The sequence below is a fragment of the Oratosquilla oratoria genome, chromosome 23 (assembly GCF_046742065.1).
Source record: "Oratosquilla oratoria isolate Oo_2021 chromosome 23, ASM4674206v1, whole genome shotgun sequence".
Classification (NCBI taxonomy): Eukaryota; Metazoa; Arthropoda; class Malacostraca; order Stomatopoda; family Squillidae; genus Oratosquilla; species Oratosquilla oratoria.
The window spans coordinates 53,219,130-53,246,156 of NC_134799.1; the positions used below are offsets into that span (position 1 = coordinate 53,219,130).

General features: G+C 38.8%; 1 protein-coding gene across 1 annotated transcript in view; it reads right to left on the reverse strand.

Annotated features, from left to right (window-relative positions):
- Nucleotides 1–19,691: 19,691 nt before the first annotated feature.
- LOC143038116 (uncharacterized) overlaps nt 19,692–27,027 on the reverse strand; it is a gene marked incomplete at its 5' end in the record, with an annotated part of 53,470 nt that continues 46,134 nt past the window's right edge. Inside the window, 1 exon segment of the mRNA XM_076207111.1 lies at nt 19,692–21,156. Coding sequence (XP_076063226.1) covers nt 20,896–21,156 — 261 coding nt within the window.

Consider the following 27,027-nt stretch of genomic DNA (forward strand, 5'->3'; position numbering starts at 1 on the left):
TGAAAATAGCCTCACTAGTTTATAATTATCTACTTCTGAGACCTGTGATGGTTGCCTGCAAGTGAAATGGATATCAAAGAAAATGAAAGAATAATCACCTGCCACCTGTCTTCATAAAACATCAACATCCACTCCTACTTCTGGAGGAGGCTGACACTCAGTCTCCAGTTCTGGCCCAAGTTCTATTTCTATCAACATTATACTTCCTCCTCTTTATCACATAAGGAGAGCTGATAATCCATGACTGTTCCCCTCCTACTACTACATGCTAGTGATATAGAAACAGTTGCATTCAAGTATGACAAAGACCAATATTTCTTCCCAGTGAGATCCATGGGAGGGCCAGAGGATCAGTACCAACTACTGTGGGACATTGAATTCCCAGTCGCTGAAATGAAGCAACAATTATTATTACCTCTGGTAATAAAATATCTGGCCAGTAATTATGTTGCTGAATACATGCCATCATCAATAGAGGTATTACTGTACTTAAAAGTGGAGGAACTTCATCAATGTCAGGTCAGATAAATTCCAGCTGTTCTAAGTGGTTCAGTTATCTAATTGAACTGGACCATATAAAAAAATTTTTTTTTACAAACTTAAGACAAGAATACTTGTACCCAAATATATGAATACAGTACAGTTCTCCAATTTTCCATATAATGCTATCCTTGCAAGAGACCTAACTGTGACTGAATGAGATGATAATCCACCAGCAGGTTAAATCAGTCCTACTATGGCTGCAGCTATTTCACCCAGACACAACATAAGTCATCTACACTATGCCAAGATATACAACAGTACTTTTGTCTACTGCCAAGGATTAAAATCTCACTGCAGTTTGTCAATTTACATTTTATCTTCTACATTCTATTACTCTGCAAACAGTCTGTAAATCCCTCACCACCTAATACATGCATCAATCCTACTTTCACTGTAGGGCAAGGAATAATGAAGCCCTTACAACAATCACCTGAGTCTGACAGATCATTAACAGCAACTTATTATGCAAGTGATTATGAACAATAATGGTGAAGTATATCTATAACCTTTACAAGCCACCACCTTCTCTTACACACCTGAAGAACACATGAACACCTAAATCTAATTTCTTAAATTATTGAGTTCTGCAGTCCTGACCAACCCAGATTAACAAAGCATTAGATAGAAGTAATCACTGACTTAATCCACATCCATTTGTCATTTCTGACATGTTCCAACAAGCCATTCCAAGCTTGACAGTAATTCTAGTGCACCAACTAAACCAAACGTCTTCCACATATTAGTTCTTCCATGTTTCTTGCCTCCAGCTTTGTTTCAGCATAAAACAATGGTTCAATACACGTATCAAACTCTGGTGGGGGAACCAAACCCTGCACAGGGCAATATGTACAGCATCGCTGAGCACAAATAGGAATGCATGTTAGAGAAGGAAAAGTACAAGAAAACTCGAGATTATTTCAATGGATAATCAGATGTTCCAAATGAGCAAACCTAGGATTATCCAAAGTTGCATATATGTAAAGTTATACACAATAACAAGAGGCTATAAAGCCAAATTTCTTGAAACCCCACATCCTACTTTTACATTCACTCTATACAAAGGAAATGACGCAAGTCATACAATGCTTCTGTTCCTTCATAGCTTTCAAAGTCTGAAAGATCTCTTACGAATACAATGCCTTAACCTTCATTGTCTATTCTGCAATACACTGACATACCAGCTTCATCAAACCTATCAACTCCTTTCTTATCCATGGCTAGGGTATCCACTGACACAGAGGCTGCATGGGAAATGTAAGAAAAATATTTGAACAGTCAAATTCCTGAGGTAGTGATATACAAAACTGCCAAAGAAAGTACCCGTAACTGGTTGTCGAGCGGCCTTAAATGGAAATGAATAAATAATAGTAATAATAATAATAATAACAAATATAACAATAATGAAAAATGGTTAGATTGCATACACAGTAATAAACCACAAATGCATAGTATACATTTATACCATTTGCAAACAGACACATCCAAAAAATGGATCCTGAGATGTTCCTTTGTACTGCAATGTGACAAATACTATTAAGGATACTGTATCTACTGGGTGAACAATAACCAGGCTACAAACACAAAATTCAAAAAATATATATTCATATATCTATCATTACTATATGCATGGATAAGGATGTAAAGCAACTTTGACTCCAATGCTTACCAAGTGGTTTCTTCCTGGGTTATCCTTGGCACATTAAAGTTAAACAGCTGAGGTAGATGTGCAATGGAATCCTTGACCTCCAGAAGTATTATGGTAACTTGAAACCAAGCATAATAAAAGGTACAAAAATGACTACTAAATTCAATCAAATAAGAAATAAATCTTAATTTCACAATGAAAATTCTATTTCATCAATTGTCATCTCCATAAACTCATAAATTCACCATCTACAACTTATTCTATGCTTTATTGCATAAAATGGATACTAACATTACACAAAATTAAAAAAATCAACTTATGTCAAAATAATGAATAAAACTTAAGTTTGCACAAGTGCAACTAGGTACATAATATATCACATTTCACTGGTGAAGTGCGGTTGCTGTTCAACTTTTCACATGAACCACCGGGCTGGGACCAAACATGTACATCCAAAATCATATCCACCTATTTCAGATGAATTATATTTGATTCGTATACAGGAGAGTGTACAATATAGTATGGCACATCCACCATACTGCAAGTACACATTACCTACAGTGCACAGCATCACACTAATTTGAGTCCAGAATATAACCTACTCAAAAGTGTAAAATAAAGTGTAACATGCATAATGAGTACACTAAGGGGACAGTTCCTTAATGACCTATAAACATCTTCATCAATCCATATGAACAAAGATATGGAACATAAATCCATATCATGAGCTACCTGGGGAGAAAAAAAATCAGCTCAGGCCTTTTGAGAATAGAACTATGAAAGATAGAGACAGACTGAGGGAGGGAGGGAGGGAGAGAATGCAATAAATCTTTATATATATATATATGTATACACACACAGGGGTGCAGTGCCAACTTTATAGGTGCTGAAGCTCTGAAAGGCCTGCCAAAAGCCTGTCATCCTCATCCACTGCCCTGGGCTAGAAGCAACATAGCAAAACAAAATCCACAGAAAAGCCGCTTCACTTAATCAGAGACCCCCAAAGACTCTCTGTTCCCTCATGCAGAAAAAGAGATGGGGAGATATCCCTTTGGGCTGTGTCAAAATATCATTCACACATAACCACTCCCTACTCACTCCACCCCTTCCCTTCCCTTACTTGCATAACAGTATCATCTATACATAGCCATTCTCCACTCACCCCTATCTCCTGCCATCTCCCTCTTACTCCATGTCCCTTTCACCTCATCTATCCATCTCATCCTTAGTCCTTCAAATTCACTACATCCACTATGCCTTCCACACCTCTTTCACTAATCTTTCTTTACTCATTCTTTCCATATATCCAAAACATTCCAATACTCCTTCATCAGCCCTATCTGCCATCTCCTTTTCCAACCCCGCTCTCCTCCTCACCTCCTTTCTCACTCTATCCAACCTTGTAACTCCTACCATACTTCTCTAGCCATTTCATCTCAAACATATTTACTTTTCCTCTCTCCCTCTCTTAAATACCACGTTTCTACCCTGTACAGTGCCACTGGCACAATCACCCATTCATATAATCTTTTCTTTGTGTCCATTCCCAAATGCCTATTTCTTATAACACTCTTCACCCCCAAGACATTTACTTGCTTTTCTCAGTCTACAATTTAGCTCCATTCCTCCCTTTCCTGTCACATGCAACCTCAAATATCTAAAGCTATCCACTTCTTCCAGCCTCTCTACTCAATTCCAATGTGTTGCCATCCTCTCCCCTTGTACATCTTATCACCTTTTATCCACACCTTCAGATTTCTTCTGTTGTATACCCTCCCAAACTTTGTCACTAACTCCCTTAATCTCTCCTCTGACCCTGCCACAAGCAACTGGCTCACTTCCCACTTTTCTCAATTTTCTTTAACCATCTCTAGTCCCATGTCCATTACCTTATCATTTACCTCCTGCACCACTCCATCCATGTACACATTGAACAGCCATGGTGACATGACACATCCCTGATGCAGCCCCATCTTTACTTCAAACCACTTCCTCTTTCCATTTCCAAAACTCCTGACTGCCCTTAACAATTTTTCCCCAATCTCAAATGCATCTCCCACTGTGTCTTCCTGTCCACACTGTCATAACCAAGCAAATAAAGAAAAAAGAGCCACCCAACTGCAGAGGTGCTGAAGCAGCACTCTGACAAGCTTTAGCAGCAATGCACCCCTGGATATATTTATGTATATATATATATATATATATATATATATATATATATATATATATATACATACACAACCACATATAACTGTAAGAGAGAGATGGGGGATAAGGAAGAAAGGTTATGTATGGTATTTCATCACCGATTACCAATGTTTCTATCACTGAGGTATATATTGCACAGAAGAGGTAGTCATAAATGTATGAGTGTGGTGTATGTGTATTTTACTTAGTTGTATTTACCTAGTTGTATTATACGGGAAGGGGAGATATGCTCGTAGTGACCCATCTTTGTATCTTTCAGTATCTAGTTTGTTCTTAAATTCTTGTATGGTGTTTGCACACAGTTATCTCATCCAATTTGTTCCAGATATCTAACACCCTGTGTGGGAAACTATTCTTTTTTAGATCTCTTCTATAATTATCATTTTTGAGTTTCTTTTCATACCCTCTTGTTTTTGTTTTATCCCACTTTAATCAATATTCTCTGTCAAAGACTTCCATCCCTTTTATAATTCAGTACATGGCCAGTAGATCTCCTCTTTCTCTTCTTTGTTCCAGGTTTGGTAGTTCCAGTTTGGACAATCTTTGTTCATATGTCAATTTAGAGAGTGTTGGTGCCATCTTTGTCGTTGCTCTTTGGATTCTTTCTAATTTCTTTATATTCTTTTTTGTACTGGTTGTCCAGTGTGTCGCAGCATACTCCAATCTTGGTCTTATCAGTGTGACTAATATTTTCTTCATCATTTCCTTATCCAAGTAGTCAAAGGCCACTTTCACTGATCTTAGTAAATTGTAGGTTTCTTAAAATATTTTGTTGATATTGTTGTCTGTTAATATGTTCCATTTCTCTTCCATCTTTGTTTTTTCATTTAAGAAGTTTTCCCAATTTCAATTTTGAAAGAATTTTCAGTTTCTCAAAATCCGTTTTGTTGTACATTAGTTTTCCTTTTCTATGTTTCTCATTTCTTCTCAAATAAATTTGTTCTTTTAGTTTGAACTTAGCATGTGGTTATTCTTCCCAATTAGTGTCTAGTATTCCATCTTATCCACAATTTCAGGCTTTGACAATATTAAATCTAGTTTCGATGGTTCTTCGTTGTTTCTATATCTGGTGTTTTCCTGTATTTATCTAGTTGTATTATATGGGAAGGGGAGCTATGCTCGTGGTGACCCGTTTTTGTATCTCACAAGATCAAGTTTGTTCTTAAATTCTTGTATTGTGTTCACACACACTATTTCTTCATCCAATTTATTCCATATATGTATCACTCTGTGTGGGAAGCTGTTCTTTTTCAGGTCTCTTCTGTAGTTATCCTTTCTGAGTTTCATTGCATGTCCTCTTCTTTTTCCTCTGTCCCACTTTAATAAGTCCTCTCTCTATCAAGGCATTCTTTTCCTTTCATAATTCTGTAGATGGTTATTAGGTCCACTCGTTCTCTTCTTTGTTCCAGGGTTGGCAATTCCAGTTTGGCCAGTCTTTGTTCATATGTCAGGTTTGAAAGTGTTGGGACCATCTTTGTTGTTGCTCTTTGTATTCTTTCTAATTTTCTTATATTCTTTTTTGTACTGGGTGACCATATCAGTGCTGCATATTCCATTTTTGGCTTTATCAGTGCTTGTATGCTTGTAATATTTTCTTGATCATTTCCTTATCTAGGTATTTAAAGGGCACCTTTATTGATCTCAACAAACTGTATGTTTCTCTGACTATCTTATTTAATGTTTATCTGGTGATATGTCTTTCAGAATTTACTTTCTTTACTTCTTTTCCATCCATTTTATACTGTCCTGATATCCTCTTCTCGCTTTTTCCAAATTCAATTATACTGCACTTCTTGATGTTGAATTCTACCTCCCATCTCTTGCTCCACTCTGAGACTTTGTTCAGATCCCTCCGCAATGAGTCACAATCTATTTCAGAGTTTATTCTCTTTAATAATTTTGCTTCATCCGCAAAGCAGTTCATGTAACTTTCAATGCCTTCGTCCCTGTCATTTGTGTGTGTGTGTACATAATTGTAGCATACTGGAAAGGAGCAATGCTCATTGGGTTAAGTCTCTTGTTCTCTTATTTCTTATACCTAGCCTCAAATTCACATGCAGTTCCAATTTAATCTATATCCTCCACTTCCAATTATAATATTTAGATTTGAACTCATGTACTGTTTGAGCTTGGGCTATATCACTTCCCAAGCTATTCCAAATATCTAGATATTCATTAGGAAAACTGTATTTCTTCACATCCTTTAGACATCTGGTCTTTCTGAATTTATTTCCATGACCTCTTAAAGCCCTCCCATCTTTAATCAGATTTTTTCTGTCAATACAATCTACCTTTAGTGACCTGAACACTGTAATCATATCACCTCTTTCTCTTCCATCTTTCAAAGTTGGCAGACTGCTATTACTCTTTTTTCATATGGTTTATTTGCCAAACTGGGGACCAGTTTAGTTGCTGTCCTTTGTATTCTCTCGATCTTGCTTATATCCTTCACTCTGTTTGAGGACTATACTACTGATGAATATTCCATTTTTGGACAGATAATTTTTTTTTTTCTCATCATATATTTATCCATATAGTGAAATGCCACCTTGATTTTTTGTAGTAGTCCATATGTCTCTCCAACAATCATGTTATGTCTGTCAGATAATAGGTTGTCTTTTATCAACACTCCCAAATCTTCCTTCTCTTTTACTTTTGTAGTGGGTACACTTCCCAATGAATAGTTTAAGGATGGTCTTTTGCCACTATTACCTGATCCAGTGCTTTCCCTTTTTTGGTATTGAACTTCATTTCCCATTCTCAGCTCCATGCAAAAATAGCATATAAATCTACCATCACCGATAGAAACTTGCTTGGCTCATCTGTTCATCCCCATAGGCCTCTTCTAACATTCCATACGTTTGTTTGGTTTTCTTAAGTTTAACACAAAATTTGATGGCATAACGTTGCTCCATGTTTCCCTGCATCTTGACAAGTGTTCACAGATCGGCAAACTGAATATAAAAAGTTGCCAGTTAGTCATTTTATAGAATATATGTGTACTTCACCATGAAGTAGTATTTTGATCAAATCATATTTAATGTCTCTCCTGACATATATATATATATATATATATATATATATGTATATATATATATATATATACATAATATATATATAAATATATACAAATCTGGATCTGGAAAAGGCTTACAACAGGGTTGATGGGAAGGCACTGTGGGAGGTATTGCAGATATATGGGATAGGAGGAGGGCTGTTAGGAGCAGTCAAGAGTCTTTATGAGAGTAGTAGAGCTTGCGTTAGGATAAGAAATGGAGAGAGTGAATGGTTTGAGGTAAAGGTGGGACTTCGTCAGGGGTGTGTTATGTCGCCCTGGCTCTTCAATCTTTACATGGATGGGGTGGTGTGAGAGGTGAATGCAAGGGTAGTGGGTCAGGGGTTGGAGATGATTAAAGAAAATGGAGAAAAGTGGGAGGTGAGCCGGCTGTTGTTTGCTGACAACACTGTGCTTGTAGCAGGATCAGAGGAGGATTGAAGAAGTTAGTGACAGAGTTTGAGGTGTGTTAAAGAAAGAAGCTGAAGATAAATGTGGGCAAAAGTAAGATGATGAGATGTACAAGGGGAGAGTGTGACAGTAGGCTGGAAGTGAGCATTAAGGGTGAGAAACTGGAGGAAGTGGATAGTTTCAGATACTTGGGTGTGAATGTGACAGGAAAAGGAGGAGTGGGGGTGGAGGTAGAATGTAGATTGAGAGAAGCGAGTAAATGCCTTGGTGGATTAAAGTGTAATGAGAAATAGACATCTGGGAATGGATGCTAAGAGGAGGTTATATGAAGGAGTGATTGGGCCAACAGCAATGTATGGGGCAGAAACATGGAACATGAGAGAGGAAGAGGGAAGGAGTTTGAATGTGTTTGAGATGAAATGTCTGAAGTATGATAAGGGTTACTAGGCTAGAGTGAGAAATGAGGTGGTGAGGAGAACAGGGGTGGAAAGGGAGCTGGGAGATAGGGTTGATGAACGAGTATTAGGATGGTTTGGACACATGGAAAGAATGAGTGAAGAAAGATTAGTAAAAGAAGTGTGGAAGGCGGAGGTGGAAGGAGTGAATATGAGGGGGCGTCCTAGGATGAGATGGATGGATGAGGTGGAAGGAGTGAATATGAGGGGGTGTCCTAGGATGAGGTGGATGGATGGGGTGAAAGGGGTTTTACAAATGAGAGGAATGTCTGTAGAGGAAGGACGGAAGAGGACAGAGGATAGGGGTGAATGGAGAAGGGTTGTGTATAGATGAGGCTTTGATGCATGAGGGGGAGTGGGTGGGGGATGAGGAAGTATGTATGAGAAAAAAATTGACGCAGCCTGAAGAGATTTCTCCCCGTCTTCTCCTTTTCTGCATGAGGGGACGGAGAGGGGGGGGGGGGGGTCACCGAAGTTATGAAGCGGCCTTGCTGTGGATGTGCTGTGTCTTGCGACACTGCTTCTGACCCATTGCAGTGGACAGGATGCAGGGATGACCCGTCATCCAGGAGGTGCCAAGATAGGAGGGAGGGAGGAGGGTGGAGGGGAGTGGCATATATGGGAAATGAAATGGGTGGGAGTGATTTCTATGCCCTTTTCTTTTTGGCTACCCCCCATGTAAGGGGGAAAAAGCCTTAGGTATATGTATGTATGTATGTATATATATATATATATATATATACACATATATATATATACATATATATAAATATATACATACATACATATATATATATATATATACATATACATACATACATATATATACATACATACATATATATATATATATATATATATATATATATATATATATATATATATTGTACCATTATATAAAGGAGGAAACAAATGTGTATACATTGTGATGAATGTGGATAGGAGGTAAAGGGAACAAGGGCTGAGGGAAATACTTTTATTCCTTAGGCGAAACTAGTCAGGAATAAAAGTATTTCCCTCAGCCCGTGTTCCCTTTACCTCCTATCCACGGAGGAAACAAAGAAAAAACAACAAATTACAGACTGGTCTCCCTTACTAACACTAAAATTTGTGAAAAAATTATCAAAAGATAAAACACCTGAAAGAAAACAATATGATAAACCCGAGACAATTTGGATTCCGACAGGGAAGATCATGTGCCACAAACTTGATCTGTTTTTATGCAAGACTAATAAATATAACACAAGAAAAGGATGGAAGGGCTGATTGTGCTTTCCTAGATTTACGAAAAGCCTTCAACATAGTACCACACAAAAAATTATTAAAACTGGAAAACACAGGAGGGATACAAGGTAAATTACTAAACTGGATGGAGGATTTCTTGCATGGCAGAAAAATGAGAGTAGTGCTCAGAGAAAAGAGTTCAGCTTGGGAGGTGATTAGTGGAGTTCCACAGGGATCGGTATTGGCTCCAATAATGTTCGCTATTTATGTGAATGACATGGATGAAGATGTGGATTGTTACATGAGCTTCTTTGCAGATGATGCTAAATTGCTGAGGAAAGTGAATACTGAAACGGATTGTGAATCACTACAGAGACCTAAACAAGGTTTGGAAATGGAGCCAAAAGTGGGAAGTAGACTTCAACATTAAGAAATATAGCATAATACAGTTCAGAAAAAGTAAAAAAAAGAATATCAGGACAATATAAAATTTGAATAAAGGAAGTAAAGTGAGATCTGAAAAAGACCTGGGAGTAATTATGTCAAGTAAGATGTCCCCTAATAAACAGATAAACAAATTTGTCAGAGAATCTTATAAATTGCTAAGATCAATAAAGACAGCTTTTACTTATTTAGATGAAGAAATTATTTAAAACAAGTCACACTAACAAGGCCTAGGATAGAGTTTGCTGCGACACTATGGTCACCCAGTACTAAAAAGAATATAAAGAAAATTGAAAGAATCCAGAGAGTAGCCACAAAAATGGCCCCAACCCTTTCAAACCTGTCATATGAGGAGAGACTGGCTAAACTGAATTTACTGACTTTGGAACAAAGAAGAGAAAGAGGCAACGTGCTAACCATCTACAGAATCATGAAAGGCATGGATGTCCTTGATAGAAAGGACTTACTAAATTGGGATAAGAGAAATACAAGGGGACACAAAAAACTCAAAAAGGAGTTATGAAAAAAAAAAAAATATATATATATATATATATATATATATATATACATATATATATATATACACACACACACAGAGTGGTGGTTACCTAGAACAAACTGGATACAATAATAGTGTGTGCAAAAACTATACAAGAATCTAAGAGAAAACTAAACGCTGCAGGATACAAAGACGGACCACAAGCATAGCTCCCCTTCCCATAAGATATTTGGTAAATACATGTGAAGTTTTCCATTTTTGGACCATCTGTGAGAATCTTTCAAAGGTACTTAAATAACAGCTTAGTCCTTTACCACTTGAGCATTTCAATTGTTTTGACATCTTTTCAAATACAATGTGATCAACTCATACTCTTCTGCCATGTCATGCATCAACAATATATTTGAACTTGAGCACTCCTAACAACATGACAGGCAAAAAGTGATGCAATCCTGTGCAGTAGCAGCACAGAAGAGTGGCCATTCAACACCAATATTGGTTCTGAATGAAATATGATCACACTATGTATGTTATACTTACATTTTCAACAATTCATATGGATTGCAAATGTATACAATTATTGGAAAAGTACTGAAAACTACAGCACTGCCATATACTCAATTACCATTATGAAATAATAGATATTGTGTAATCCATTAAACCATATTTGGTGACAGCTAAAATACCTGTGAACAATATAGTTCCATATAAATCCATTTGAATTTTCACTTTAAACAGTCCCCTACATAAAGTGCACAAATACATATTAGCTGTATTACACATGTCCAACCTATGACCATAAGTATGAAATGTGCACTCATGTTTAGACTCATGCATGTACACATTACTCTACCCTGTATAAATTGTTTGGTAAGCTAAACATTTCATATTATAAACAATGTAATACATGTAAAATATATGGGATGTAATTCTGTATACAGTATTAATGGTCAATAATCAATGGAGTGTCAACACCAAGCTGAAGCACTATCATGGACTAATCAATTTTGTTTTTGGACTGCCTGGCCACCACTAGTGCACAACCTCAACCCTACGACAAAGTTTACTTGACTGTTGTTGGATGATTGTACACAAAGGTGAAATGTACAAAGTTTCTACTTCATACATAACATCAATATTACTTTTGTGTATCAGTTAGATAAAATTATATGAATTCTGTATTTCAGACTTACTGAAAAATAAAAGAAAGAAGACAGAAGAAAGTGGCACAATCCTGAATATGACTTACATATAATGTGAATACAAAACACACCCTACAATTACGAGATAAAAAATGCTTCCTTGTACTGAAATTTTGTCCATATATGATTCAACACACACCTGAATATAGCTAAAACACAAACTTTCCTCATACTTAACAATGCACAGATACACATTTCCAGTTGTTTAAAGACTGGCTTTTCTGCCGTGTCCATACATACATGTTCATAAAGATTGACAAAAGTTGAGGATGAGATGGCAATAAAATGTTACAGTTAGAATATGGAATTTGATCAAAATCCAAATAACCCCTTGGGTGAAATATCTGAATTTAAACATTACCCCATACTAACCTTAGCATTTCATTGCCAGCTCATTTCCATATATATATATATCTATATATATATGTACACACATACATATACACACACATACATAAAATATATGAGGGGTTGTATGGTAAAGTATACACAAGCGCCAATTTCTTAAAGTGTCAGAAATCGCAATTGAAATTTTCTCAACTTTGAAGCTAGATATAGTAAAAACTATTAAAGGTAGGACAATGGAGAATACATAATTTGAAAGCTGATCATGTCTACTTTATCCAGCATTTATGTACACTTCACTTCGAACAGAGCATCATAAAAGCATGTAGCAATCATTAAGGGCATAAACCCATTATTTTCTTATAGATTTTCAACCTTATAGTTGAGTTATTTTTACACATCTGATGTCCAAATGAAAGTATAGGGTCTGAGTGAATGTGGGATAGCACTCTTAATTTTCAAGCTGGTGGTGCTTATGTATACTTTACCATGTGATGCCTCATATATACATTTACATATATATACAATATATTCATATATGTACATAGTGTATATATATATGTATATATATATATATATGTATATATATATATATATATATATATATACACATGTGTGTATATATGTGTGTGTGTGTTTGTGTGTGTACATGGACGGGGTGCTACAGAGTTAATGGGAAGGAGATTGGAAATGGATATAGTAGAGAGAAGTGAGATTTGAGCCAGTTGTTGTTTGCAGATGACACTGCACTTGTGGCAGAGTCAGAGGGATTAAGGAAGTGATGGATATTGAGAAGGTATGCAATGGGAGAAAGTTGATGGTAAATGTGGGTAAAAGTAAGGTGATGAAATGTACAAGGTGAGATGATAGCAGCGAGTTGAAAGTCTTAAAGGAGAGAGGCTGGAGGATGTGGAGAGTTATGTATTTGGGGTCACATGTGGCAGGATATGGGGAGTGGGGATGGAGTTAAATTCTAAATTAAGAGAAACAAGTAAATGTCTTGAGGGATCAAAAAGTGTCATGAGAAATAGGCATCTGGGAATGGATGCAAAGAGAAGATTATATGAAGGGGTGATTGTGCCTATGATACTGTATGGGGCGTAGTCATGAAATTTAAGAAAGGCAGAATGGAAAGGTTTAAATATGTCGAGATGAAGTGTTTGAGAAGTATGGTAGGGGTAACAATGTTGAATAGAGTGAGAAATAAGGGGGTGAGAAGGAGAGAGGGGTGGAAAGGGAGCTGGCACATGGGACTGATGAAAGAATATTGGGATGATTTGGACAATAGGAAAGAATGAGTGAAGAAAAATTAGTAAAAGAGGTGTGGAAAGTAGAAGTGGATGGAGTGAACTTGTGGGGATGACCAAGGACAAGATGGATGGATGAGGTGAAAGGGGCTTTGATCAAAAGGTGTATGATTGTTGAGTTGGTAAGAAGGCAGGGGATAAGGATGAATGGAGAATGGCTGTGTATGGATGATATCTTGATGTAGCCCAAAAGAATTTCTCCCTGTGCTCTCTATTCTCTGCATGAGAAGACGGGGGGGGGGGGAGAGTTGCTGTGTAAGTCAAGTAACCTTGCTGTGGATGTGCTGTGTTTTACTACATTGCATCTGACCTGGGCAGTGGATAGGAGACAGGGATGACCCTTCATCCACAAGGAGCTAAGATGAGAGGGACGCAATGGGTGGTGGATGGGACTGGGTGCATGCCTTGGCACTGGCTATCTGCCTTATAAGGTGGATGATGATAATGGTGATGATGATGTTCACTTAGATATCTGGTCAAGTAGGCCCATCTCCCTGAGGAATGCCATGGCTGGAATGGGGTTTTCCCATAACTCCTTTGTATTTACCTAGTTGTATTTTACGAGAAGGGGAACTATGCTCGTGGTGTCCCACCTTTGTATCTCTGTGTCTAGTTTACTCTTAAATTCATGAATGGCTTTTGCACACACTATTTTTTTGTCCAGTTTGTTCCAAGTGTCCACCACTCTATGTGGTTAGAAAGGCTCGATGGTGACTGCACCACAACTCGGCCATGTATACTCTGTCCTCTCAAGGTAGAGATGATTCAGAGAGATGGATGTCAGGGGGTCTGCTACCCCTACACTGTGTGTGTAAATAAAATTATATATATATATATATATATATATATATATAAATATACAGGTTTCCCTCACTATTCAATGGTTCAATATCTGATATTTTGTTTATACAATCCTTTTGAATTGATACCACTTGCTCAGTTTTCAATGTAGCCACTCAATTATATGATCACCAAACCATTAACAAATGCACCATGATCGCAGCACCACCCACCGAAACTTGTTCACACTTTCTATTCAATTGTATTTACTCCCTCGGCCTATTTACCTAGTTGTATTTTACGGGATGAGAGCTATACTCATAGTGACCCATTTTCATATCTCTCTGCATCCAGTTTATTCTTAAAATCGTGTATCAGTATCTTTGTTTTGTAATACTATTTCACATTCACTGTTGATTTTACAAAAGTAATACATAACGTGATGGCTTCTAAACAGCCTGCAACAACTACTACTGGTGAGATAAGCCTAAAACACCAAGGAAGAGTTTATCATTGGAGAAAAAACTTGAAATTGTTAAATGCCATGAGAGAGGTGAAGGGGCTCATCCCCAGAATCATGCAGTTGCCCTAATCAACCGCCTCCACAATAATCAAACAAGGAGACAGTGTAAAGAAAGCCAGTGAAACAGTTTCTACATTAATGACAATGACAGTGACATGGTAAAGGGAACCAATAATGGTGGAAATGGAGACTTAAGGCTGTGGATTGATGACCTGTCTCACCACAGCAATTCTCTTTCTACCTCCCTTGTGACAATGAAAGCCCCCTTAATTTATAATGACCTACATAAGAAGGGTTATGAAGTTAAGGATGGGTCAATTTTCAGTGCCAGTAAGGGTTGGTTTGACTGTTTTAAACCCCGAGCAGCCCAACACAACATCAAGATGACTGGTGAGGCAGCAAGTTCTGATGAGCCTGCTGCTGCAGCATTCATACTAACACTGAAAAAACACATTGAAGAGTGTGGCTACAGTGCCAAACAGGTGATAAACTATGAAAAGACAGGCCTGTATTGGCAGAAAATGTCATCCAGAACCTTTATTACTAAGGAGAAAATAAAGCCAGGAGTTAAAGTATCCAAAAGCAGATTAACCTTGGTGCTGGGTGGTAATGGAGCTGGGGACCTGAAACTGAAGCCTTTACTGATACACTGTGAAAACCTAAGGGCATTTGAGGGCTATGTGGAAGAATATCTCCCAGTGATATATCCAACAAGAAGGCCAGGATGATGTCTTCTATGAGCCAGCATTATGTTGCAAATTATTTGTCCACTGACAATATCAATGAAGCATGGAAGAAGGTGACAGAAAAAACAATGAATGGCTGCTGGAAGAAACTGTGATGTAAGTGTGTCAAGCCAGCTGATGACTCCACTGACTTTAGTGATGTGGCACCTATTTGTAAAGAGATCATCAGGCTCTCACATATGGCTGGCTTCAAGGAGGTGGATGATGATGATGTGAATGAATTGCTACAGTCCCATGATAAGCCACTTAGCAATGAAGATCTGATGGAGTTGGAACATGAATGAGCTCTCCATGGTAATGACGATGACAATGCAACCCAGCGAGGCCTTGACATCAAAACACTTCATGAGGTGTTCTCTGGCCTAGATGCAATCATCGAAAAAATAAAGGGACCCAAACCCAGCACAAAGTGGAACAGTTACCTACAATGTGAGGCAAGCCTTCAAGGTCTACATAAATATATTCGAGGAGAGAGAGAGAGAGAGAGAGAGAGAGAGAGAGAGAGAGAGAGAGAGAAAAGGCAAACCACCATTTCCAGCTTCTTCAAACCTCCCACTCCCTACCACCCATCCCCCTGTCCTGCATCCGCTGATCTGGACTCCCCTCTGCCACCTCTCCAGTCTACGTTTGGCACTCTTCTGTCCACCTCTGCTGCCCTGGAGAAGGCTTCCTCAGGATTTTAGTAACACTAGCCATGAAAGGTATGTGCGATGTGGGGTCGGGTAACTAGTGGCTAGTGGCATTCTACAGAACCTCTTTCTGCTCTTTCCAGTGGATATAGGCCTACCGGGGTAACCACTGTATAAAAAAATATTGCATCTATAACACTACCTCTTTAGATGGCGAGGCCAAGGCTACTCTCCCCATTAAATTAATAAATTAAATCCCATTAAAACTTAAGTTTGCTATCCAATAGTTCATCTGGTTTTCATGAATGTAACCTAATTGTATAGTGGGGGAAACCTGTATATTTATATTATATATATATATACACACACATACACAAAACTTGATGCGGAGAGATACAAAGACGGGTCACCACGAGCATAGCTCCCTTCCCGTATATTACAACTAGGTAAATACACACCAACCTAGGTCTCTTAATCAACACTCAACATCTGGCATTTGTGCAGACCTTTGGGCTCAGGACATAAACCCACTTTGGGAATTGGCCTAGAACATAAAACACCACCAATTCCCATAGTGGGTTTATGTCCTGGGCCCAAATGTCTGCACAAATGGCAGTTGCCGAGCGTTGGATTAACCACTTCGGTATGACGATGCCTAAGTAGGCATCATGAGGATGCCAGCGTTGATATCCTGAATATATTTTTTGTAGTTGTACATGAGTTACCCCTCGATTCTGTGAACTGGTTTCATCATGTTTTCTGTGTTTATCATTACTCAGAATAAAAGAGAGCAAGTAATACAGCAGTGACTCTATATTCTATAATCTGAGAAGTGTCATGCAAATTACATATGGCATCCAATGCTGTGCACGAAAATTTGAGTCATACTGAAGTGGTTAAGAGACCTAGGTTTATATATATATATATATATATATATATATATACACACACACACACACATATATATACATGAGACCAACATCAGGTAACTACTCATAAGTGGTTGTCCTATGATATGGAGGAGGGATGGTAGGAGGGTAGAAGTTGATGGGGGAGGTATATACAAATACATGAGGAGGGTGGAGGGGGGGATCAGTCACCACAGGATAAAACAGTGGAAGTAAACCAGCTTTAGCTATGCCTCACTGCATTTCTTTTTACCTAAACAGTGTAGTGTAGGATTGAGCCACCCATTAATTACCTATCCCAGAGGTGCTGATAAGGGAGGGTGGTTAAATAAATTATCTGTACGTATGCTGTGGTTGTGTGCTTTAGTCAACCAACTGTCAAAGGGAAAGGGCTTTTGGTATGTATCTGTATGTATTTACCTAGTTGGATTTTACGGGAAGAAAGCTATGCTCGTAGTGACCTACTTTTGGATGTGAGTGTGTGTGTGTGTGTGTATATACATATGTGTGCATGTGCGTATTTACCTAGTTGTACCTTATGGGAAGGGGAGCTATGCTCATGGTGCCCCGTCTTTGTACCTCACAGTGTTTAATTTACTCTTAAATTCTTGTACAGTTTTTGTACACACTATTGTTACGTACAGTTTGTTCCACACATTCACCACTCTGTGCGGAAAACTGTGTGTATGTACCTAGTTGTATCTTACAGGAAGGGGAGGTATGCTTGTGGTGTCCTGTCTCTGTATCTCGCCTTATCTAGTTTGCTCTTAAATTCTTGTATTGTTTTTGCACACACTATTGTTTCTTCTAGTATGTTCCATATATCCACCACTCTGTAGAGAAAGCTGTTTTTTCATGTCTCTTCTATAATTGTTCTTTTTGAGTTTCTTTCCATGTCCCCTTGTGCTTCTCTTATCCCAATTAGGTAAGTCGTCACTATAAAGGACTTCTACACCTTTCATAATTCTGTGGATGGTCAACAAGTCACCTCTTTCTCTTTGTTGCAGAGTCAGTAGTTCTAGTTTTGACAATCTTTCATCATATGACATTTTTGATAGTGTTGGGGCCATCTTTGTAATTGTTCTCTTGATTCTCTCACTTTTCTTTTTATTCTTTTTAGTAATGGGTGACTGTGTCACTGCATACTCCAGTTTGGGCCTTATCAGTGTGAATATTTTCTTTACCATTTCTTCATCCAAGTAAAAGCCACTTTTATTGATCTTAGCAAGTGGTTTCGCTGACAATTTTGTTTAATGTTTGTCAGGGGACATTTGTGACCTTAATTTAATCTTTAGTGGTCGATTTTTTCCTTTTTCTTCTGCATTGTTACCAATTCTGTGCACTTCCTCTATTTCCTTTTCTAATTCTTTGTCTTTATCTTGTATTACTTTTAGAGCATTTCTTGCAAATTTTTTGTCCTCTTTATTTCTCAGGAACTGATTTAGGTTATGTTTTTTCTTTACACCATATATTATTATACACTTTTTTTTCGTCTACTGTGTCTCTTACTAAGTTTTCCTTTTCCTTAATTACCTTAATGACAGCATCTTTGACTTTCTGCATTTGCTGATAAACTATTTCTTTAAAAATTATTTTATCTTCTTTGTCTTTTTTCCAATTATTTCTGAGCTGTTGCAAGTTGTCTTCTCTTATGCTATTTCCCACTTCCATGGTCATTGCTTTTATCTGTTCATGCACCTCTTTCCTTATAGTCTTGTTATTTGTGTTTTCATTATTTTTCAACCTCTCATTTTCACTTTTTAACTCAGCCAGTTCTTTTTTTTAGTGCACTTAACTCTTATTTCCATGTTTACTTTTTTTTAAGTCACTTTGTTTAGGTCTTTATTTGTCTTCCATTGATCGTCAGTTTCCCACCTCCATGAATTGTTCATATTTCTCACATCTCTATGTCTATATAGTAGTGCCTTCTTTCGTACCCGCTAAATCCAGAGAATTGCCCCTCATCGCCATTATTAAGTACCGGTAGAAACATTTTTGTGCCTCTTGGTGATCTAAAACCTATGTATTTTGCTTTGCCCTTGCAGCGGTAGATGGCTTTTGGTACATGTTTACATTGTAACACCATGGACAACCATTTTGTGGGTTCTCTGTCTTGTCATTGTTTTCTTCCATTTAACTTCAATTACACAATATTTATACTGTAAATTAATCATTTCAAGTATCCACGAGCACTCCCCTGCCCATATATCACACCCTACCTATTCTATAATTGTATCACTGTTAAGATGTTTCATTTTTTAAAGTATTTCATGAGCACCAATATATGCATGTTGTCACTATGATGAACAATGTGTATTTACCTAGTTGTATTATACAGGAAGGGGAGCTATGATCGTAGTGACCTGTCTTTGTATCTCTCAGCATCTAATTTATTCTTAAATTCTTGTATGGTGTTTGCACACACTATTGTTTTGTCTACTTGGTTCCAGACATCTACCACTCTGTGTGGAAAACTATATATTTTTTCAGATCTCTATTACTATCCTTTTTGGGTTTCTTTTCATGTCCTTTTGTTTGTGTGTGTGTATTTACCTAGTTGTATCTTACGGGAAGGGGAGTTATGCTCATGGTGTCCCGTTTTTGTATTTCTCTATATCTAGTTTGTATTTACCTAGTTGTATTTTACGGGAAGGGGAGCTATGCTCGTGGGGTCCCGTCTTCATATCTCATTTTATCTAAACTATTTTTAAATTCATGTATTGTTTTTGCACACACCACTTTCTCATCTAACTTGTTCCTAGTGGGTGTGCGTGTGTGTGTGTAATGGAGAGTGGTCATAAAGAAGTTATAATGTTCAAAGAGATGTTCTTGTCTGCTCCATTACCTATTCTATTTATCTATTCTTAGTTTTTTCTTTTTAAATTTTGAGTAAAAGGGAGGAGTCACCAAATGTGGAAATTTATTGTTGATATAGTGTGTGTGTACGATTAGGCACCCCCCCTCCCTTATAAGGTGAATAGGCCATTTTGGTATATGTATGTCTATATACCAAAGGCTTCTTCCCCCTTAATGGGGAGGTAGCCAGCCAAAGCTACAAGGTATTTTTATGAAGATGTATTTAATCAACTGTAGTACCCAGATGCAAGGTGCTCTCTCATACTCTCCAATGATCATCTACAGTATCTGTATACCGTAAGGGGCTTTTCCCCCTTACAAAGCAGGTAGCCAAATCAAAAGGCACACACCCGCTCCCACCCATTTCACTCCCATCCACCACACTGCCCTGGGTCAGAAGCAATGCAGCAAGGCACAGTACATCCACAGCAAAGGTGTTTCACTTAATTGGCAAATACACCCCTCTCTGTCTCCTCTTGTGGAAAAAGAGAAGATGTGGGAGAAATCCCTTTGGGCTGCATCAAAATATCTTTTACACATAACCACTCTCTGCCCCCTCTCATATCCCCTACCCCCCTCATATCCTTGCATCACAATATCATCTATATACACCCATTCTCCACTCACCTCTATCTCTTGCATTCTCACTTCCTTGCTCAAAAGACATTCCTCTTTTGCTTAAAGTACCTTTCACCCCATCCATCCATCTCATCCTCAGCTATCCCTTCAAATTTACTCCATCTACTTATGTCTTCTACAACTCATTCCAATTATCATACTTAGCTTAAAATTTATGAACTTGTGCTATATCATTTTATTCTCCCTATGATGATTAAAGAATAAAGATTAATAGCCTAAGTTGGAACCATTCATGAGTTTTAAGCTACGTATGACAACTGAAGAGCAAGAAACAGAACCCCACATACATTATTCCTCTCATGTATGCTACAATTAGGTAAACTCAATTAGATAAAAACACACATACACACACACTGTATTTACACTTTTTTAATTTCATTTATTTTATTTCTTTTTTTGCTAAAAAACACACATATACTCATAAGCATATATTAACAAATGTTCATGGACACTTAACATTTTCTTTAAACAACTGATTAGTTTTGGTCTTGTCCCTGTCCCTGCTGTCCCTGAAAGTTGTCATCACCTACAGCCCCCTTTCTCTCAGTTTTGATTTCTGTGGAGCCTGCTTCTGCAATGAGGACTGGGCGTGGGGTAAATGTGTCACAATACATGTTTTCTCTCTTATGCATTCTACGAACATGGGACCTCAGGTTGTCTCTCCGTGCTGCTCGATATGAACAGAAAGGGCACAGGTGTGGCTTTTCTCCGGTATGCATCCTCCTATGTTGAATAAGCTGGAAAATAAAAAAGGGAAAAAATGTGTACAAATATATTTTCACATAAGCCAAAAATCAAGGTAACTTTTTAAGGAAACATGGACTCATATATTTTTTTGCTGCTTCTTCATATAGATTCTCTTGAATTAGTCTTTTCAATCCATGTGTGTCTTTGGTCACTTTGTCATTTCCAATACTTTAACGAGGTGACATTTGAGTATTCAGTACTGGACAGCACAGCTTCCCATTTTCAAAACTTGTCAACCCCTTCATCTCTATCATGTGGTGCAGCTCTGAGGAGTTGACACTCAAGTCTCCACACTGAACCCAGGCTCTGTCTCAAACACCTCTATTTCTTACACTTTTCCTTACATACTGACAACTAGTGACTGCTTCCATCCTTCTACTGCTTTCAGGCAGCAACACAAAAACCATCCCACATCAATAAAACACACATAACAGTCCAATGTTTCTTCCCTGAGAAATCTGTGCAAGGGCACAGGTAGCAATGACTCACTGTAGGGCTGCAGGTTTTCCAGTGAGTGAAACTTGAGGCAAAAATTATCATCAATATTATTATTCAAAGTTGAAGAAAGTTAAAGGTAAATGTGGGTAAAAGTAAGGTGATGAGGTGTACAAGTACAAGGGATGGCAGCAAGTTGGAAGTCTGAAAGGAGACAGGCTGGAGGAAGTTGATAGTTTTAAGTATTTGGGGTTGCATGTGGCAGGAAAGGGAGGATTGGGGGTGGAGGTAAACTGCTCAATGAGAGAAGCAAAAAAATGTCTGGGGGGGGGGTTGAAAAATGTCATGAGAAATAGTCATCTAGGAATGGATAGATGCAAAGAGAAGATTATATGAAAGGGTAATTGTGCCTATGACACTGTATACATACATACATACATACATATACCAAGGCTTTTTCCCCCTTTCAAGGGAGGTAGCCAAAAAGGGAAAGGCATAAAAACACTCCCACCCATTTCATCCCTAAATACACTCCACACCCCTCCCACCCTCCCTCTCACCCGAGCACCTCCTGGATGACGGGTCATCCGTGCACCTTGCCCACCGCCCTGGGTCAGAAGCAGTGTCGCAAGACACAGCACATCCACAGCAAGGCCGCTTCATTTAATCGGCGACCCCCCCTCTCCGTTCCCCCTTGCATATAAGGAGAGGACGGGGAGAAATCCCTCCGGGCTGCGTCAAAATTTACTCACACATACTACCTCACCCCCCACCCCCCCGCCCATTCCTCCTCACTGTATGGGGTGGGGATTTGGAATTTAAGAGATGCAGAAAGGAGAAAATTACGTGTGTTTTGGATGAAGTGTCTGAAGTATGGTAGAGGTTAAAAGGCTGGATGGAATAAGAAATGAGGAGATGAGGAGGAGAGTGGAGGTGGAAAGGGAGCTGGCACATAGGGCTGATGAAAGAGTATTGGGATGGTTTGGACACATGGTAAGAATGAGTGAAGAAGGATTAGCAAAAGAGGTGTGGGAAGTAGGAATGGATGGTTAACTTTAGAGGATGACTGGATTGAGATGATGGTTGGGGTGAAAGGGGCTTGATTAAGAGAGGTCTGTTGAGCCCAGAAGGACTTTTCCCTGTGTTCTCTATTTTCTGTGTGAGGGAACAAGAAGGGGGGAGGGTTGTCGTGTAAGTGAAGTGGCCCTGCTGTGGATGTCCTGGAGGGCAGCCCAGGAGTTGTGAGTGAGGGCATGTATTTACCTAATTACAGTATACAGTAAATGAGCAACACTCACTGGGTCTCCTATTCTCTAATTCTTTATCATACCTAGCCTCCAATTCATATACAGTTCCAACTTAATCTACTTCTTCCTTTTCCATTTATCATATTTAGATATGTATTGTTTGAGCTTGGGCTATACCACTTCCTATACTATTCCAAGTATTTAGGTATATATATACAGTGGCCGCAAAAAGTTTGGGCGCAAAATTATAGGCGCCCCAACTTTCCCCTAAACTCTTAACATGCGAAAAATACAACTTTCCACCCAAACTTTTCGCTATTTTTCAATGCTAGCGTTTGTACCCGTATTTAGCTGAGACAATACACACTATTTGGCAACTCTGTTTAGGCGCACTCGATGTCACATGGAGTCAGATTCTAAACATCTCTCACAGAGAGTAGTCTTTTTTTTGCGGTGGTCTCTGTTTTTGTGCCTTGATATCTCCGTAATGGGAAGTGGTAAAGAGCTGGAAAGAGACACAGTTGTTACAATCATAACCCTCTATAAGGAGGGTTATAAGTGTAAAGATATTGCTACTCGTGTGGGAATTGGAGTGCGTCAAGTGCAAAAGTGGACCAAGAAATTTTTAGACGAAGGAAGTGACATCATTCGTACTCCAAAGCATCGCTCTGGTCGGCCAAGGAAGATATCAAATCGTACTTCTACGGTTCTAACTGCCTCCTAATAACCGTAGGAGGCAGTTAGAACCGTAGAAGTACATACATACATATACCAAGGCTTTTTCCCCCTTCCAAGGGAGGTAGCCAAAAAGGGAAAGGCATAAAAACACTCCCACCCATTTCATCCCTAAATACACTCCACACCCCTCCCACCCTTCCTCTCATCTGAGCACCTCCTGGATGACGGGTCATCCCTGCACCCTGCCCACCGCCCTGGGTCAGAAGCAGTGTCGCAAGACACAGTACATCCCCAGCAAGGCCGCTTCATTTAATCGGCGACCCCCCCTCTCCGTCCCCCTTTGCATATAAGGAGAGGACGGGGAGAAATCCCTTCGGGCTGCGTCAAAATTTACTCACACATACTACCCCACCCCCCTGCCCATTTCTCCTCATGCAGTCACAACATCATCCATATACAACAATTCTCCACTCACCTCTGTCTTCCGTCCTCTCCCTTCCTTCCTCAACAGACATTCCCACTCTCCCCAAAGCCCCCTTCACGCCCATCCATCCACCTCAATCCTAGGACGTCCCCTCATGTTTTCACTCCCTCCACATCTGCCTTCCATACCTCTTTTACTAGTCTTTCTTCACTCATTCTTTCCATGTGTCCAAAACCATCCTAATATTCTTTCATCAACCCTCTCTCCCAAATCCCTTTTTCACCCTGTTCTCCTCCTCACACCTCCTCATTTCTCACTCTATCTAGCCTAGTAACCCCCACCATACTTCTCAGACACCTCATCTCCAAACACATTCAAACTCCTTCTCTCTTCTTCTCTTATGTTCCACGTTTCTGCCCCATATAGTGCTGTTGGCACAATCACTCCTTCATACAGTCTCCTCTTCGCATCCATTCCCAAATGTCTATTTCTCATTACACTCTTTAAACCACCAAGGCATTTACTCGCTTCTCTCAATCTACATTCTACCTCCACCTTTTTTTTTTTTTCACTCCACCTTTTCCTGCTACACTTGCACCCAAGTATCTAAAACTATCCACTTCCTCCAGTCGCTCTCCCTTAATGTTCACTTCCAGTCTACTGCCACTTTCGTTCGCCCCTTGATACATCTCACATCACCTTACTTTTACCCACATTTATCTTTAGCTTTCTTCTATCACATACTCCTCCAAACTCTGCCACCCAGCTTCCTCAATCCCCTCCTCTGACCCTGCCACAAGAAGCGCAGTGTCGTCCGCAAACAACCAGCTGGCTCACCTCCACTTTTCTCCATTTTCTTTAACCATCTCCAATCCCTGACTCACTACCCTAGCATTCACCTCTCGCCACCACCCCATCCATGTATAAGTTGAACAGCCCAAATCCAGGGCGACATAACGCATCCTTGACGAAGTCCCACCTTTACTTCAAACCACTCACTCTCTCCATTTCTAATCCTAACACATGCTCTACTACTCTCATAAAAACTCTTTGACAGCTCCCAAAAGCTTTCCTCCTATCCCATAAATCTGCATAACCTCCCACAGTGCCTTTCTGTCTACCGACCAGAGCGATGCTTTGGAGTACGAATGATGTCACTTCCTTCGTCTCAAAACTTCTTGGTCCACTTTTGCACTTGACGCACTCCAATTCCCACATGAGTAGCAATATCTTTACACTTATAACCCTCCTTATAGAGGGTTATGATTGTAACAACTGTGTCTCTTTCCAGCTCTTACCACTTCCCATTACGGAGATATCAAGGCACAAAAACAGAGACCACCACAAAAAAAAGACTACTCTCTGTGAGAGATGTTTAGAATCTGACTCCATGTGACATCGAGTGCGCCTAAACAGAGTTGCCAAATAGTGTGTATTGTCTCGGCTAAATACGGGTACAAACGTTAGCATTGAAAAATAGCGAAAAGTTTGGGTGGAAAGTTGTATTTTTCGCATGTTTTGAGTTTAGGGGAAAGTTGGGGCGCCTATAATTTTGCGCCCAAACTTTTCGCGGCTACTGTATATATATGGAAAACTATTTTTTCATATTTAGACATGGGGTCTTTCTTAATTTGCTTCCATGACCTCTTAAAGCCCTCCCATCTTTAATCAGATCTCTTCTGTCAATGCAATCTATCCCCTTTGGTGACCTGAATACTGTAATCATATCACCGCTTTCTCTTCGAAATTTCAAATTTGACAGACACAGTGGTTTCAGTCATTCCTCATATGGTTTATCCGCCAGGCTGGGCATCAGTTTGGCTGCTGCCTTTTGTATTCTCTCGATCTTCCTTAGATCTTTCACTCTGTGTAGGAAACATACTACTGACACATATTTCAGTCTTGGACGGATCAGGGTAAGGGATACCAGTCTATAGTTTGTTGGATTTTTTTTTTTTGTCTCCTCCTTTGTATATTGGTACAATATTTGCATTTTTCCAATCTTGTGGTACTTTTCCTTCTTTGAGTGAGAAGTCAATAATCTTGTGTATTTTGTCCGTTAGTTCATCTATACACTCTTTCAATATCCAATTTGCAATTCCATTGGGCCTGTGTGACTTTCTAATGTCAAGGTTTTTTATTTGGTCCTTATTTCTTTCTGTGTTACCATTATTTCTTTCATTTCAGGGGATCTTCCTCATTGCCCTTCCTCCCAAATGCATCAAGTTTTTTCTTAAAATCTTGAATAGTGTTTGCACACACTATTTCTTTGTCCAATTTGTTCCAAATATCTATCACTCTGTGTGGGAAGCTATTTTTTTTTCAGATCTCTTCTGTAATTATCTTTCCTCTTGTTTTTCTATTGTCCCATTTCAATTAGTCATTCTTACCTAAGATTTCCATTCCCTTCATAATTCTATAGATAGTTAGTCTCCTCTTTCCCTTCTTTGTTCCAAAGATGGTAATTCTAATTTGGACAGTCTTTGTTCATATGTCATTTTGGAAAGAGTTGGTGCCAACTTTGTTGTTGCTCTTTGTATTCTTTCTATTTTTTTTTTATATTTTTGGTACTGGGTGTCCATATTGTTGCTGCGTACTCAAGTTTTGGTCTTATTAGTGTCGTTAATTTTTTTTTTATAATTTCCTTGTCCAAATAGGCAAATGCCACTTTTATTGACCTCAATAAATTATAGGTTTCTCCGACTATTTGTATGTGTGTGTGCATGAGTGAGAGTATGTGTATGTATTTCTGTATTTACCTAGTTGTATTATACAGGAAGGGGAGCTATGCTCATAGTGAACCATCTGTGTATCCCTCAGCATTCAGTTTGTTCTTAAATTCTTGTATGGTGTATGTGTGCCTACCTAAAGTATAAAAATTGGCTGACCACAACCCCTCCCTATCCTCTTCAAGGGGTAGTAAAGTTCTATGAGGGGATCTCTCTCACCTTTCTCTCCCTCTATGTGTATTTATCTAGTTGTATTATGTGGGAAGGGGAGCTATGCTTGTCGTGTCCCATCTTTGTATCTTGCAACATCTAGTTTGATCTTAAATTCATGTATGGTGTTTGCACACA